This window comes from Phoxinus phoxinus (assembly GCF_949152265.1).
Source record: "Phoxinus phoxinus genome assembly, chromosome: 7".
Lineage (NCBI taxonomy): Eukaryota > Metazoa > Chordata > Actinopteri > Cypriniformes > Leuciscidae > Phoxinus > Phoxinus phoxinus.
This window is the reverse complement of record NC_136882.1, coordinates 31323185-31339024: the sequence shown is the minus strand read 5'-3', so window position 1 is coordinate 31339024 and position 15840 is coordinate 31323185. Positions and strand designations below refer to the sequence as shown.

The following is a 15840-nucleotide window of genomic DNA, read 5'->3' as shown; positions in this document are numbered from 1 at the left end:
TCTGTGAGAAAAAATATTAACATATTTGTTTTTGGGCTTTTATATTGTCTCCATAATATAGCCACAGAAAAAAAAATTTGCATTATTATCTGGAAAATATTTGCTAATTAAGTTGTATTGACTGTGTATCTTTTTTTCTACCCACTATTAGAGTAATGTAAATTTATTAAATCCTGAAGAATTTTTTTTCAATTCAATCGAGATTTATAAAGTTCATAGTTCCCATGTGCTGTTCATAATAAATATCAGTCCAAAGCAACATGTAATAACAACACACATATTTATTAAATATTTAGATAATTTAATAAATTGAAACTGGCCTCTGTTTGAAACTTCAGCTCTGTGATATAGCACTACTCAGAATACCCAGTTGAAAGGGTTCAATATTACAGGACTAAAATGTTAGTGATGGTCCTGGTTAGTATCGTTTTAAACATTAGACATTGTACATTGCATTGTCAGACAATGTAGGAATATGTTTATTATAGATATGCTGAATGTGTTTCCTCAAAACCAGTTGTATCATTATTCGGGCTGATGAGTGTGATTTTGACAAGTAGGATTTGTTCCATGGAAATGTACAAATTATTCAGTAACTTTCAGAGGCACAAAAGAAAAACAATCACACACACACATGCACATGTTGGGTTTTGTTTAAACATGTAAAAATTCACATACAACAGATTATATACATAATATGATACGCTGTACCATAGCCAGTTAAATGCTTTTTGTCAACAAAATCAGTGTTATTGGAACATACAGTGACATCTAGGTGTTATTCCAGAAGCAGACCGCAAAGTGGCTAAAAGTATGTGAGATCCTAAATGTTTGATTTTTTTTTTTTTTTTTTTTTACAATGCAGCAGAATCGTAATCCTTCTCATGCCTGGAAAATCTACCTTTCAACTCCAGTAACAAGCCAGCCGAAGAGACCTTTAAAACTCAAGAAGAGTGAATGTTCTTAAATCGCGATTTAACATCTGCTTTAGAGACTGAGAGTCTGATCTGCCACCTGCCAGGGCAAAGCTCATACATCACTGTCTGCTGCCGATGATGTCATTTCCTAGATTCAGAGCCCACAAAGTTGGAAATTCTTCAGCTCCTGAAGACATCCCGGGTTCAGCTGCAGTGCAGGGCACATTTTAACATTCTATGCACACAGAGCCAAACCTCAAAGTTTAAGGTTAATGCATCAGAAGCAAAGCTGATCATTTCCTGGCAGTTTCTAGACATCATCTTTTTCCATAGGATGACCTTTTGCGAATGTAAATATATGGGGAAAAAAAAAAAAATATATATATTTTTTTTTAAATAACGAGGTTCACTGAGTCTGTGAGAAATCTACCTAGCATTTGAAACAGCAGCACAGGAAGTACATCTAGAACTGGGCCCTGCAATAAAGGAAATCCTTGCAGTGGCAGATCAAATAAAAATGTGAAGGTTTGTCTTGAGCACTCCGATTCTTGTCAACATCACATATTTGACATCTCAGCGTGCAGAGGACAGGATAAAAAGGAAACGGACACAGATGTCATCTATGTCATCTGAATCAAAGAGAAAATGCTTTTGAAGACAAAATGGAGCAGACATATTCATTTTGACTATATGGATAAGAAGATAGGCGCAGTGAGGAAATCTCCATTTAAAGGGTTCGTTTACCCATACACTTTGTGTCGTCATTCTGACCCCATAGTAGTACTTTTTTTTTTTTACATTGGTTAAAATTGAATGTCTGAGATGGCTGCTTTACTAAAAAAGTGGATGGTGATTTATGCTACCAATCTCCAAAAAGAACAAAAAAAACACTGTGCATAAAACATTAAAGTAGTCCTTGACTACACAACCTTTCAAAAGTTTTGGGGTCAGTATGTTTTTTTAAGTAATACTTATATTAAGCATGGACAGACACATTATATTGATCAAAATTGTAAACACATTATTAGAGTGTTAAAAAAACATATCTATTTCAAATAAATTAAAAAGATTTCTGGAGGATATTCCTAGACTTTTAAACGGTAGTTAGTATATATTCTTTGAAGCACTTTGATAGAGGAACAGATCAAAATGAAAGTCGTTTTGTATTTAGAATTACTTGCTTTAAAAATCTGTATTGACACCACATGGCATTGGTTTGCATTCATCACATGATTAATTGTGGTGTGGCAGGTTTGAAAAATATACACTGCATCCAAAATCAAATACTTCCCATATACTGTAGTATGCGAAACACAGTATGCCAACAGTAGCATTGCATAGTATTCTGAAAAAAACAGTTGGCGTAAAGTCCCCGGATGACCTACTTCTTCCAGAGAGATTCTGAAGTGCGCGTTCGATGGACACTTTATTATCCCATGAGGCCACGGGAGAGGATTTATGAATGGCAGTGAAGCGACGCAACTGATGCTGTGAGCATGCATGTTGAGGAAAAAGAGCAAAGGGAAGTGATCTGTATCATGGGTAGAGTCAGCAGAAGGAGATGCATATCATTCTTAATTACTGTTGAGCCCAATCAATACGAAAGGAACTCAAGCATAGTTCATTGTGGGGTGCTGAAGTCTGTGTGTGAACGCTTGTATTAAGTGCAGATAAAACAAATAAATGAATGATTATATTAAGACATCTGAAGGAACATTCTATTTTCATGAGGCATCTCCCCACAGCGAATCACAATAAATCGACACACACACACACACACACACACACACACACACACACACACACACACACACACACACACACACACACACACACACGTCTCTCTCTAGAGAGAGGATGAGAGGGTTGTATAGTGCCACAGCAGTACTGCTTTTGTGATCCTTAGTCCACAGGGAAAAGGTGGAAAGTAGAGGAAGCAGGATAAAAGACAGACTTCCTGCAGAGTGACAGGTTTTCTTTCTCTCGCAATAATCACGGGTCTTAACACACAATCCCAGCCAGCCTCCATCTTAGAACGTCACTGTAAGAGCGCCCATCACTTTCCGACCCCCTCGGAGTGTGAGATGAAAGAGTTTGTATGGTCCGAAGGGACCATCAGCTTCACACCTGTGAATGGCCTCGCAGATGTTTACATTTACATTTATTCATTTAGCAGATGCTTTATCCAAAGCGTCTTACAAATGAGGAATTTAACAAGCGATTCATCTTAAGAGGCATAAACATTAGAAGCGCTAGTAATACAAAGGTTCAGAATAGTACAATCTAGAGCAGGGAGGAATGGATGAAGGAATATTGTAAGAATTATTATTTATTTTTTTTATTAGCAGGATGCAGTTGCTCACGAAGAGATGAGTTTTCGGCTGTTTCTTCAATATTGTTTGGGAGCAGTGAACGAAAACCTCCTTGAGTGATTCTGTGCCTCGTACGTACCACGAGGCGCTGGAGGGGATGTAGAGCCCACGGTTGTTCTGTACGCAAGCATCAATGTCTTGATTGTCTTTAACTTGGGCTCATTGAAGACCAGTCGTGCTGCTGCATTCTGGATCATTTGTGGAGGTTTGATTGCACATGTTGAAAGTCCTGCCAAAGGAGCATTTCAATAGTCCAGCATAGAAATGACAAGAGCCTGGACAATATTGCATGCTCAGTTACAGTAAGAAGGGCCTGATCTTCCTGGTGCTGTGCAGTGCAAACCTGCGTGACCGTGTTATTGGAAAGCCTCTCTAGAATGCTGTTTCTGCTTAAACTGATTATTATCCTTGACAATTGTGCAGAGTGCACACGTAGTGCAGATACACTGTACATAATGTCTCAAATCCAATACCTTGTGATCTGTCTTCTACAGCAGAATCATGAGATGGTACTGTATGTCATTTGACTGACATATGTGTAGTATTACAGCTCTCAAATTAATTTAGATTCAGTTGTGTATATTTCATTTAGAATGTCCATTTTGCCTAAATATTACGATTATTTTTTTGTCTGTTAATGTTGTAAATTATGTAGGCAGTGTTTCAGATTGACTGAACCTGGTCTTTTTGAACTGCTCATAAAATAGCCAGATCATTAGAATCATTGGATGTGGGAAATGGGTTTGACTAATCACTCTGATTTTGATTAATTAAAAATAACCAACTCATAAGAGTCATGTGTTCATGATTTAGACTACACTGGTGAGCTACTGTATTATGTTTATATGAAGTATGTAGACCCTGATATACGTCAAGCGAAATCAATGAATGAACTGATGTGTCGTCATTTTGAATAGAATCAGGCCAAAATCAACTTAGTTTTGAGTTAATTTTAAGTTCGAAACACCTATGTACCATTTGTCCATGGCGATTAGGTAAAAAGTGGGTGTGTGGCGCGTGTACTTACCCCATTCCGAGCAGTATTCGAACCAGCGTTTCCGGCATGGGAGATGGGCAAGCTAACAAGGATGCTAAAGTCTGCAGCCTATAGCGTCTATCAGTGGACTAAGGTTTCTAGCTGGCGTTCATTACACCCCTCGCCCCGCCTCCAAACCTCACTCTCTCCGGTTCTACTCGCTCCACTCTGAGTGGGATTCAAATCGGCGTGACCCGGATGGGAGTGAGGTTTAGGAGGGTGAGTGTAACGGAGGCCAGATAGTAAGTGCTGTGTGAGTAAACCTCACTCCCCTGATCTCAAGAGGCGCACTGGCAACCAGATGCCGTGCAACAGTAAAACACATCCACATAGTGCAATATTTACGTGACATATAAAAAGCAGAGCAGTGAACACCGAAATGTGTTCTGTTCCAAAAGTAGTCTATTTACTTAACAAAGTGTAAAGTGATATTTACAGGACGGGCTGCACTGGATATGCTTTCACGCAGGTTAACGATTGATCTAGTCATTAAAAAAATCAATATATGGATTATTTAAAAACCTTCTTCTTTTCACGTTTACATGATAGTGGATTTCGGTTTTGGAAGCGTGACAAAAATGAAACCTGCGCCATATGTTTTAAACATGTATTTATTTATTTTCCATTAGGCCTATGTATCAATACAACTGGAAAAAGCTTGTTCTGTATCTCAAAACCAGTGTCTGTGTGCACACAGATGGAGCACTCCTGTGCCAGACATGTTTCCCAAACATATTTCAGGCGGTGAAATATAAAGATATCACACTGGAGCATCAACACTCTGCTGAGCCAGATGGTTTGAAAATGCATGTTTGCTAAAACAAAGCCCAAAGCTCCATTAATGATCGGTGACATCATTGGAGCGGTGGGCTGCTGTCTGCTCCTGTGGCATCTACTCTGTGTGAGAGAGTAGTACATTGCAGCAGTGCGAAGGAATAGGAAGGATCGCTATAGGAACTGTTTACAGTGCTGTCAGCTCTCAACGACAGCTCACTCCACCTTCAAAACATGTCATCCTACTCTCTCTTCTCTAAAATGACAGGTTGATCCCGCTGGAGGTGTAGCTATTAAAGCGTAAATACGCTGTCTTACAACAAATGCGGTTGTTTCAGATAGTGCGTAGGCTAATCATACATATTTTGGATTGAATATATGATAAATGTCTTTCAGTGATATTGCATTTCCCATTGCCTTATGCACAAACAATGCGGTAATACTAAGACACTTTGATTACTGTACTACAGTATAAGCATGCAATTCTTTCCACAAGGTAGATGTGTAAGAATAAATAAACTGAAGTGATATGCATTATTGGTAAAGCTTTAGATTAGGAAACACTTATTCACTGTTTTTCTTCAATAAACACCTAATTGCTGCTTAATGATAGTAAGTACGGTAGTTGTGTTGGTTATGTTTAGGTATTGGGTAGGGTTGAGGGATCAAGAATATGGTCAAGCAGAATAAGGCATTAATATGTGCTTTATAAATATATAAACTGATTGTATGCTAGTATTATGCATGCTAATAAGCTAGTTAATGGTGAATAGTGTTCCCAAATAAAAATTTTTACCAATAATGCATATCACCACGGCATATTTATTCTGTCATATCTAACTTATAGTATAGAAAAAATGTGTATGCCTATAGTACAGTAATCATAGTTTATTGTCTCTTTTTTCAGGTACGCTGGTACACTCTGTTACTCAGGGATTATATTTGCACATTTCATGTACTTTACCGTAAAAGTTTGAACTCTAATCAATATTGTCTTGTGTTTGACTTTGTTTTTCCTCAAGGTTGCACTTTAAAGGGTTAAATTACCCGTTTGGGACTTCAGTGTTTGCTTACAGTGTTACTGTAACGTCATTGTGAGACAATATTTTATTGTTTGTTACAATGTTCTGTTGTCTCACAAAATGAGTCAAGGCACTTTTAGTATGGGCTTCTCAAATAGAACTGGTATTTGCATGTTTATCTCAGAATGTAGCTGCAGCAATCCGTTTCTTTAGCATGCAGTATGAAATTACCGAGAACACCTCCCTGTCTGTCACGTCTGTGCCTGAGTTTCAAATATTTGCTGTCACGGAATGTTTTGTGGTAATCAACATATCCTGCAGGCTTTGCTTATCAACAAGCCTGACATGTGTCTGTTGCACTGTCTAAGCCAATGAGAATCAAACAGAGCGCTGTGCTGCGCCTCTCATTCACAATTCCTTTCGCAGTGGAAGTCTGGCGTCTCCGTCAGTCCACACAGATTAGGCAAATGACATGCTCTAATGGTGACAGGGATATCCGCAAATAAGTTATATTAAAGAAGGTAATTGGTTTAATGTAGCTCAAAAGCTTGTTTACCAGTACGTTTAAAATTCTCATTCACAAAATAGGGTCTTTGTGAAGAAAAGAAAAAGGGGATTATAGTGCCTTTGATTGTACTTTTGTTTAGTTTGTTCAAGATAGAACGTCCTTCTTTTCTGGCTGAAGGGTGAGATGAAACACATCAGACGCATCTTTGTGAGATCAAAATATCGACATAAGCATTATTCATTTCAAGTGTCACTATTTGAAGTAAACTTAAAGGAGAGAAATAAAGGGTAAAAATGGAGCATGAGGATTTAGGACTGCATAACTCTGGAACATGACAAATATTCCCTTAGCTGTGGCTACACATATAGTTTTCAGCATGGGAAGCATAAGGATTTCCAATTAACAATTGTTCTTTATCGATTCCTTTACAACTAACTGTATAGTAACAGAGTTGCACACAATATTGGACATGGAACCTTTTTGTTACATTGCTTTTTTTCATGATTATGTCATGTAGTATTACATTCACTGTTCGATACAGAGAAGGTCACGATATTTGAGGTGGAATGGGGTGGCAGAGGGAAACAGACATTTGATGTGTTTCAAACTAGTTACTAGTAAGTTTCTGGTAGTTTCTTACAAAAAAGTTTTTCACCTCTATATGCCTTTAAAAAAAGTATGACACCAACTGCATGGAAAGTGCCACCTGCATGTTGATTCAAAGAACTTTGCTAATGAATGATGACTAGCAACTCTGCTAATAAGTAATTATAATAATCAGAACAAGTATTTGCATAATAATGATAAATATGTCCTCATTATAAAACTGTATAGAAATGTAGCAGAGAGATGCTGTGCCTGTATTTTTTTGAGGGGAGAATGCATTAGCATAAGGACACTCAGTGATCCAAACACCGAAACCTCTATGTATGTCTCCGCCCACTCTTCCAAAAGACACAACAAGATCTATATGTATGTAAATCAGTGCTAATTAGCATAATGGTATACACAGGGCCGTGGTGTTGCTATATGTTTACACTCTCTCTCTTTTAAATCTCTCTCAATCTCTCTTTGTCTAGTCTGTCCTCCTCCTCCTCTCTCGTTCTCAACCCCTCTGTTGTCTTCTCTGAACTGGAACAGGTGGAGTATTAATTATGCATTAAAATATACAGAGGACCAACTATGATCCACTCGACTGCAGCCCTGTCGTTCTCCTCATCCTCATCTCTCCGTCCCTCTTTCTTTCTCCTCTTCCCGGTTTTTCTCTCCATTCCACTCTTGTTTGTGAATTGCAGGAGTTTATTTCCACACTGAGCACGTCTCGGGGAGTGAAAGGGGGTTTTGTTTTCGCGGCACACTTCCTCTTTTCCGACACTCTACCGCTGAGAAAAGAGAGAATCCCTGGAAATCTAAGGGAATCTGTCCATATCTTTCTCCTTTACTTCCACTGCTGTTTTCTTTGACTGCGTTTGAATGGAAGGCCCAAGGCGAATAGACTAAACTGTTGTGACTTTTGCACACTATTTTTTACCACATGCAGAAACGCGTTCAGTGATTCTTTAAATGACGGAGATAAACGTTATAACCGGACATGTTTTTAGAATCAAAATAGATCTTTCAGAATCAAAATAGATCTTTCAGAATCCATGTTGTAATTTGAGTGATTTTGTAATGTAGGCTCATTTCAGACAATCTGGTCTATGTTCCCATTTCACTTTCTAGTCCATATAACGGTAGCTTTACCAGCACTCAAATCTCAGATGTCCTTCTCCTGTCAGTATCACGAGAGTTTTAAGTGGACCACTGTCATCTGAGCTTCCAAAGCCAACATCAGGGCTCCCATATCTCCCGCTCTCTCCACACACCTCATGGAGGAACGTGTATTTATAGATTGACTTTATCAGGACGGTTACCTTTAACAGGCGTCACTCAAATGGCCCCTAGTGCTAAGTGTATCTTTAAGTGCTCTATTAGACCACCTGTATAAGAGTCTTTCTCATTGGCTGCTAAAAGCATCTTCAGTGTCTATTGTCAGTTTATATATACAGCAGATAGGATATGTAGAAATGCTGAGAGAGGATATATATAAAATGCCGTTAAAAAGTTTGTTTGTTTGTTTTTTAAAATAATTTTTTTTAGTCAGCAAAGATGCACAAAAGTCCAAGCCCAAGTCCAAGTCTTTGTTATGTATTTTGATCCCGTTTGGATGTAAATTAACTGCACTTGGGTTTACATCAAGCTCGCCTCCGGTGGAATCATTACATCATTTTTTTTTTTTTTTTGTTATTCTGAAGATGAACTGTTTTGATCTACATATATAACCATGATTCACAGTATTTTAACTTTTTTTTTTTTTTAGACATGAATTTAAAGCAGCTCTAGGTAACTTTTCAACCTTAATAATATATTTCCAAGTCTCTTGTGATGGTACATCGACTTACAATAGGTTGAATGACACGTCTGCCATAGCCTGACGGGGATTGAAGCGTTTTTAATCGTACTTTTAATCTTCGGGTTTCGGGTAGTAACCGGCGAACAAAGAGAACTACACAATTCGACTGCTTTACGGCATATACGTCACTTCCACCACCACCCCCACTTCCTTAAAATCGGACGTGCGAGCCAAAATAGCGTTTGTTTGCCAAATGTTATAGTCATGGACGAAGCAGCACAGAAAAGCAAGAAAGCAAAGGTTTTGTCGGAGGAAAGCAAAAAGAGGAAACGAGAAAGTGATCGCATTAAAGACAGAACGAGGATCAACAGCGTTTTCTCGCTGGCGTGAGCTGAAGGAGGGAGGAGGGGTGCCCGATGCCACCCGTCCCGGTTTTCCAGGGATTGTTCTCTTTTTTGAGCGACAGTCCCAGAAAATTAATATTCTTTCCCAGGACACGAATTGTCCCGTTTTTTTTGTGAAAATGTACTTCTAAAGTAGAATTTCCTGGTTTCAAATTAAACCGTTTCCGTCTACTGTTACTGTGTTTTCTTCATAGTTGTGTACAGTACATCCAATCCTGTGTCCGTAAACGGGTAAAAACCATGGTAAAAACGGGTAAAACAGTGGATTGGCCAATAATGCCAGGCGTTTACTTTTATTTGATTGGAAGCTCAACTTATCGCCTAGCAACTGCCTGTGCTGTCGGTCGGTCGGTCGCGCGCGCATCAACACACATCCAAGATGATGCAGTGTGAGTTTAGTTGCTAGCTAGCTTTTTAAAAACTGTCTATTTACATCTATTGTGTGAAATGGGGGGAGAGACGGACGAGGAGGATAACACAACAAAATCGGATGAGCCACCAGTGTCAAAGAAAATACTATTTACAACCTACAACTCAGACCCCAATAAATAATAATAATCTGAGTATCCCGGTTTTTCACAAATCAAAGGTGGCAATATGCCCGACCGATGCGGACTTTCAAATATCAAATGAAAGCCTATGTCTAAAGGGTGTGTACAAGTTTGGTAGGGGCTACATTCTTGCAAGTAAATATATAAGATGTACAAAATCATATTTTAGGATACCTAACATGTCTGTGATATTTGTTTATTTGTCTTGCCTCAAGCTATAATGCAAATCGATTTGTAAAATTTGCAGATTCATCTATGGTAGCTTGATATTATAATATTGACGATATATGGTTATTATATCTACCACTCAAACATTGCATTGAAGTATCATATAGATTCAGTAAAACGCTATAATGACGCTGGCTTGTAAACGTGAGCATCGTGACCATTTGTCGTTTGAAAAAAAATAAAACCCATGAAATTATATTCATATCATGACATGCTGAAATATATGCCACTGTACCTGGATGAAGACATTTCACACACGACGCAAGCAGAACACCTGCATGTGAACTCCTCCTACAGTGTTCAGGGCTATCATGGTTGTCAACAAATGCACGTGCATGTAGGATGACAGAGTTTACGACAGTAGTAGAGGACAATACTGTTTCCCAACTCTAGGGGGACCCCGAGAGCAAAAGTTACCTGTGTTACTTTAAATAAACAACAACTTTAAATATAACTTTGAAGTCAGAGGAGCAGTAAGTTTGAATTGCCTCGAAAGTTTTAGGATTTGTTTTTCACTCTGTAGAGGATCGACCGCCTTGGGTGTAACACAAACAATTCTTACTCCAAATACAACAGAAACAAATAGGTTGAAAGTTCTTACAAATGAACACAGACGTCCCGAACAAAGATGCAGTGACAGTCATCCTTGTGTTGCAGGTGCACGTGACCCCAGAGCCTTAACTGTGCCCTTACATTAGAGGTGAAGAGACCGTAGTTTTAGTTTTAGTTTTATTGAAAGGATCCCCATTAGCTACAGCCGTGCTGCAGCTATTCTTCCTGGGGTCCTGAAAAATATGTACAGAAAAAATAAAAAGTAAATCCACAAACACATACACACATACATATACACATGTACAAACACATAGCAACGTACATATGTACCCTCATACGGGCATGAGATATACACACATAAAAACACATTCTACACATGTGCATGTACATACATATTCACACACATCTATAAATAAATAATTATAAACAGTCAGATGTATTATTTTGATAGATGCTGTTTTACATTTAATTTAAATTTATTAGCATTGTTAGTAAGCATGATATGTTTCGGCAGTTTATTCCATTCCTTCATACCTCTGAACATAACAGTGTTTTTTATGGCATTTGTTCTTGCTATGGGTAAGGTGAAGTTGCCTTTAGTTGCATGTCTGGTACTGTACTGATGATTGTCTACACTGAAAGAAAGATGCTTGAACAAAACAGAAGGCAATTTTGAGATGGAAATGTTTCTTATGAAAATTAACAGTGAATACAACAGTCTATCTTCGACCGTAGATGTTGTAACAGAAAGAGCCGTTGCTTTGTGTGTCCATTGATCTCTATATACAGCTCAGGTTGGATGTGTTGTGTTTAACAACAGTTGGAAAGTGCTCCTCATTGATGTCACGTCATTAGCTTTAAACTACGCTTGTAATCACAAAAAGGTGTTTACCTTATTTATATATGTGATTCATTATTGAGCAAACAGCAAGAAGAAAGAGGACCCCTTTCTATCCCTCTCCTCCGCTCTCTTCCCCACTCTGGGAAGTATCGATCCACTGGCTTGAAAATAACAAATTAGTTTGAGAAAGAGGAATTAAATGGTGATGGAAAGCAAGTGCGGGAAGCCAAATAGGCTGTGTGGAAAATCTCCGCAAAGTAATCCTTTAATTAAATTAGGAGAAGTACAACAAAGATGTTGCTGTTTTTTTTTTTTTCTTCCACCCTCTACTTTCCCCCTCTCTCATGTCTTTTAGACAGCAGCAGGTTCCAGAGGTTGCTAGGTAACTGGGATGGGTTTAGTTCCCGATGGCCAGGGGCGAAGGGGTTGTTGGCAGGATGTGGCTAGTGCAGTGGCTTTTTGTTGGCCGTAAGGAGAGGAAGAGGAAATGGAGGGACCACAGCAAGGTCAAAGGCTTGGCCAGTATTCGTGCTTTCATCCAAATTCAGATGTCGTGACGGGATCAGAGTATGTGAGCGGAGTAGTGGAGTTTTTGACTTTTTTCGCTCCTCGCTCGGCGTTGAAAGAAACCAAGTTCACATAACACAAGTTACAGCGGGAGGTGCTCTGTCCTAACTGACTTAAAACTGACACCCTAATACATGCTGTGGGTTTGATGGGGGGTAAAAGAGAATGAATGTGGGGGAAAGTCACGCAGGAGGAGGCAATGCCTCCATCATGCTATGATTGGATATGACCGGTTATGATTGGATATGATTGGTTCGTGCGATAAATCCCGCCTCTTGTTTTCTTGTGCATTCTCATCAGCCTGAAAAAAAGTTAGTAATGGCGTTAAAGGCATGACTAATTAAAAAGTAAGTAAACAAAGACATTTATGTCACGTCAAAATAAAAAAAACATGATGACTGTGAAGTTTTTAGTGAGCTTTCAGCTTGAGGAAATTAAGTGTACATCTTCATGTCTGTGACCAGTGTGTTCAAGCTTGATGACCACTAAAAATTAGTTGACGATTAAAAAGAAAAGCTGAACATTTAGTTCACAAATAATATACATTGTTTACATTTTTACTGCCTTCAGTTATTATTTTGGAATAAATGTAAAAATGCATAAAAACACTAACTTGATTAAATTTATAGTTGGTTTAAATAGAAATTTAGTTATGGCAAAACATTTTTTTAAATAGAATTGTATTTGGTCTATCTTTTTTATGTAACATTTATTTAACCAGGTAAATAAAGTGTAACGGACATATCCATTTGTATATGAAAAATATAAATGTAAAAACATGTATATATATATAAAAAAAGTATATAATTTTATTTTATTTTAATACACCTCATTTTAATACACCACAGCACGCCACTGGTGTTAGAAAATAAGAATGTTGGTGCTGATGCACATAATGTGTTAGCATTTACAGTATTTGATGTTAATCATTGTAATGTAAAAGAAAAAAAAAATGTTTTTCTTTTTTTAACAAAAAATAAAAAGAACTGTCTTTATCCCTCTTTGTCTGTTGTAAATTTTCCCAAAGCCCATTTATTTAATAGTACATTACAAATTTGATCTCACTTTCTGAATGGTAAAAGTAACGTGTTTTTGCATTCACTTGTGCTGCATTTCCACTGTTTTCATGTAAACATGTACCAGCCAGATGTGTCTGACCATTCCACTCACATCTCTCATCATGTTCAGCATCTTTGTGTGGCGCACAAGTTAAAAGAAGTTCAATTTGTAAAAAAATATAATAATCTCAAGAACTTTTTTTCATCGCGTCTCCCTTTTTTATAATGAAAAAAATGTCTCAGTTACTGTTAAAAAAAAGTAGAAAATTATTGCTAACATACAATTGCATTACGGCCTGTTACTGTGTTGTGCTCTTGAAGAAGCAGTATCAGAGTTATAGAATAAAAGCGATCTCGTCTTTGTACAGTGTGTACTGAAGTTGCACTGATTCTGCTTACAGCTGTGGTGCTATTTCCAGCTGGTCCGCTCTCCGTACCTTCTCGTCGGAAGTCATGTAACCCCACTTGACACAATCCTCACAGCCCACATCAGTGATACCCCACGTACACGCACAGGAAGTGCTTCCTGCAATGTCCCTGCAGCTATTAGAACAGTTCATTAGCCCAGATAAATGACTGAGGCTCTGACTGGCCTTCTAGCGCTGCTGCTAAAAAGAGCTCACGTCTCTGCCCATTAGCCGGACATGGCGGATGATGACAGCAGCAGGACCGGCCCTGTCACACTGCATGGGTCCCGAGATGAAGCTCACGCTAACTGACGGCTGTCAGTGAGAGCACTCCCCGCTGTTAGCACTTCCTCAAGGCTACTTCTGGCCCCCAACACACACACACACACACACATTTAGTGTCATCATTCACAGCAGGAGGCGCTCTGTCAGAATGAATGAAACTGTGTCTGCCTTAATGACAGGCATGGTGACTGCACCAGTATGTCACGGCGAGGGTCTCACGGATTTGGTTGGATGGTTTGAGTCATCCCCGTGATCATTATCTGTCTAGTAGAGAGAGAGAGAGAGAGAGAGAGAGAGAGAGAGAGAGAGAGAGAGAGAGAAAGAGAGAAAGAAAGGGCAAAGACCCTCTGGCTTATTGTGTCCTAGTCCTGCCCACTCCCAACACTTCAGCTAATGACTGTATGATGAGCCTAGAAGCCTGAGGTGACTCTACCCATAATTTTACATCACAACCACTTTAGATTCCACCTTTATAATTGAGACATATTTCAGCAGGATCATATGAGAAGAGGCTCTTTTTCAGAAATGTATTTTCAAGACGTAAGCCCTATACGGACAGGACTGGTTTACTAACGACGTTTGAGTTACAGTTTTTACTCAACGTTTGTGATTTCATGTATCGATTCAGACCGGACTAAAATCGGAGTGTGTGTTTTCTAGATGTGGGCATTACAGAAGGTCATGTGCATCACGTATGAAGTATGTATTTTAATTTATTATTTATTGATATCATTTTAATGTATTAAAAAACCCTATTTAGGTCAACTTTACGAGAAGTGGCTGTTTATAATAAACCCACATAAGGGAGCAATGAAATCTAGACAAGTATCTCACCTGACACTGATATTAATTCCTTTCCTACGATTTGGCTCTATTTATTAATTTTATAGTTTTATTTTTTCATCGGATGCCATCCAAATTAAAATGAAATGAAAGCATCTCGAAGATTGATGCGCAAACAAATAGCTCAAGTCAAAATACAACGTCAGCAATTCACATTCAGACGGGATTAGATTTCTCAGAAGACCGTTGAGTTAACCTCCCGATTCGGACGGGATTAAAATTGCACAGTACGTCTGTGAAACACAAATTTCTAACATCCCCCTGGAAAACGAGTCCCGTCCGAATAGTTTGACAAGATAATTGACCCTGATAAATTCAATTTTATATAACAGATTTTGTACAAGAATTTTGATTTGACTTTCTTTCTGGTTGCTAAATGCCCATAACACTATATTGAACAAGTAAAGAATCATGTCTAACATGCAATAGCGTTATGGGTCATTATACAATTGATATAGCAGCATCAGAGTGATTGAAGAAAAAAATCGCTCTCTTCTCTACTCCACACCACTCTCATACTCATGTTACTTTTGACTGGACATCAATTTAAAAAAGAAGTAGATTCCCCCCGTACATAATAGTGTGGTGTGTATATGCACAGTTTTTTTTTATTTAATTCATTTCCAGAAGTTCTAGTTGATTGGTTGTTTAATATTTGCTGATTGATATTTGTGCTTTACTCTGTCTGCAGTCCATCCGTGAGGTGACGGGCTATGTGCTTGTGGCTCTAAATCAGTTTGCAAATCTGCCCCTGGAGAATCTCCGCATCATCCGCGGCACCAGGCTGTATGAAGACCGCTACGCCCTGGCTGTCTTCCTCAACTACCGCAGAGGCGACCGCTTCGGTCTCTGTCACCTTGGCCTTAAGAACCTCACAGGTACAACATGAACCTACGTGTCTTCATGGTCACATGACTCGTGTGTTCATTTTTTCCTCATTCCCTGTCTCGCTTCTCTTTTGTGAATGTTCTTGATTGAGCATAAATTATTTGTTTAAGATGGTTTGTCGTTTTTGATATCCACTTTAATACAATGATAGCTGCTGAAAACACTCATTACAACATCAATAACTGCGTCTGGCTG

At 38.5% G+C, this 15840-nt stretch overlaps 1 protein-coding gene across 2 annotated transcripts in view; it reads left to right on the top strand.

Annotated features, from left to right (window-relative positions):
• Nucleotides 1-15840, top strand: part of erbb4b (erb-b2 receptor tyrosine kinase 4b) — a 301643-nt gene that overhangs the window by 167500 nt on the left and 118303 nt on the right. For both annotated transcript variants that reach the window (XM_079619307.1, XM_079619306.1), the window contains exon 3: nucleotides 15449-15635. In XM_079619307.1, coding sequence (XP_079475433.1) covers nucleotides 15449-15635 — 187 coding nt within the window. The remainder of the gene's footprint in view (nucleotides 1-15448; nucleotides 15636-15840) is intronic.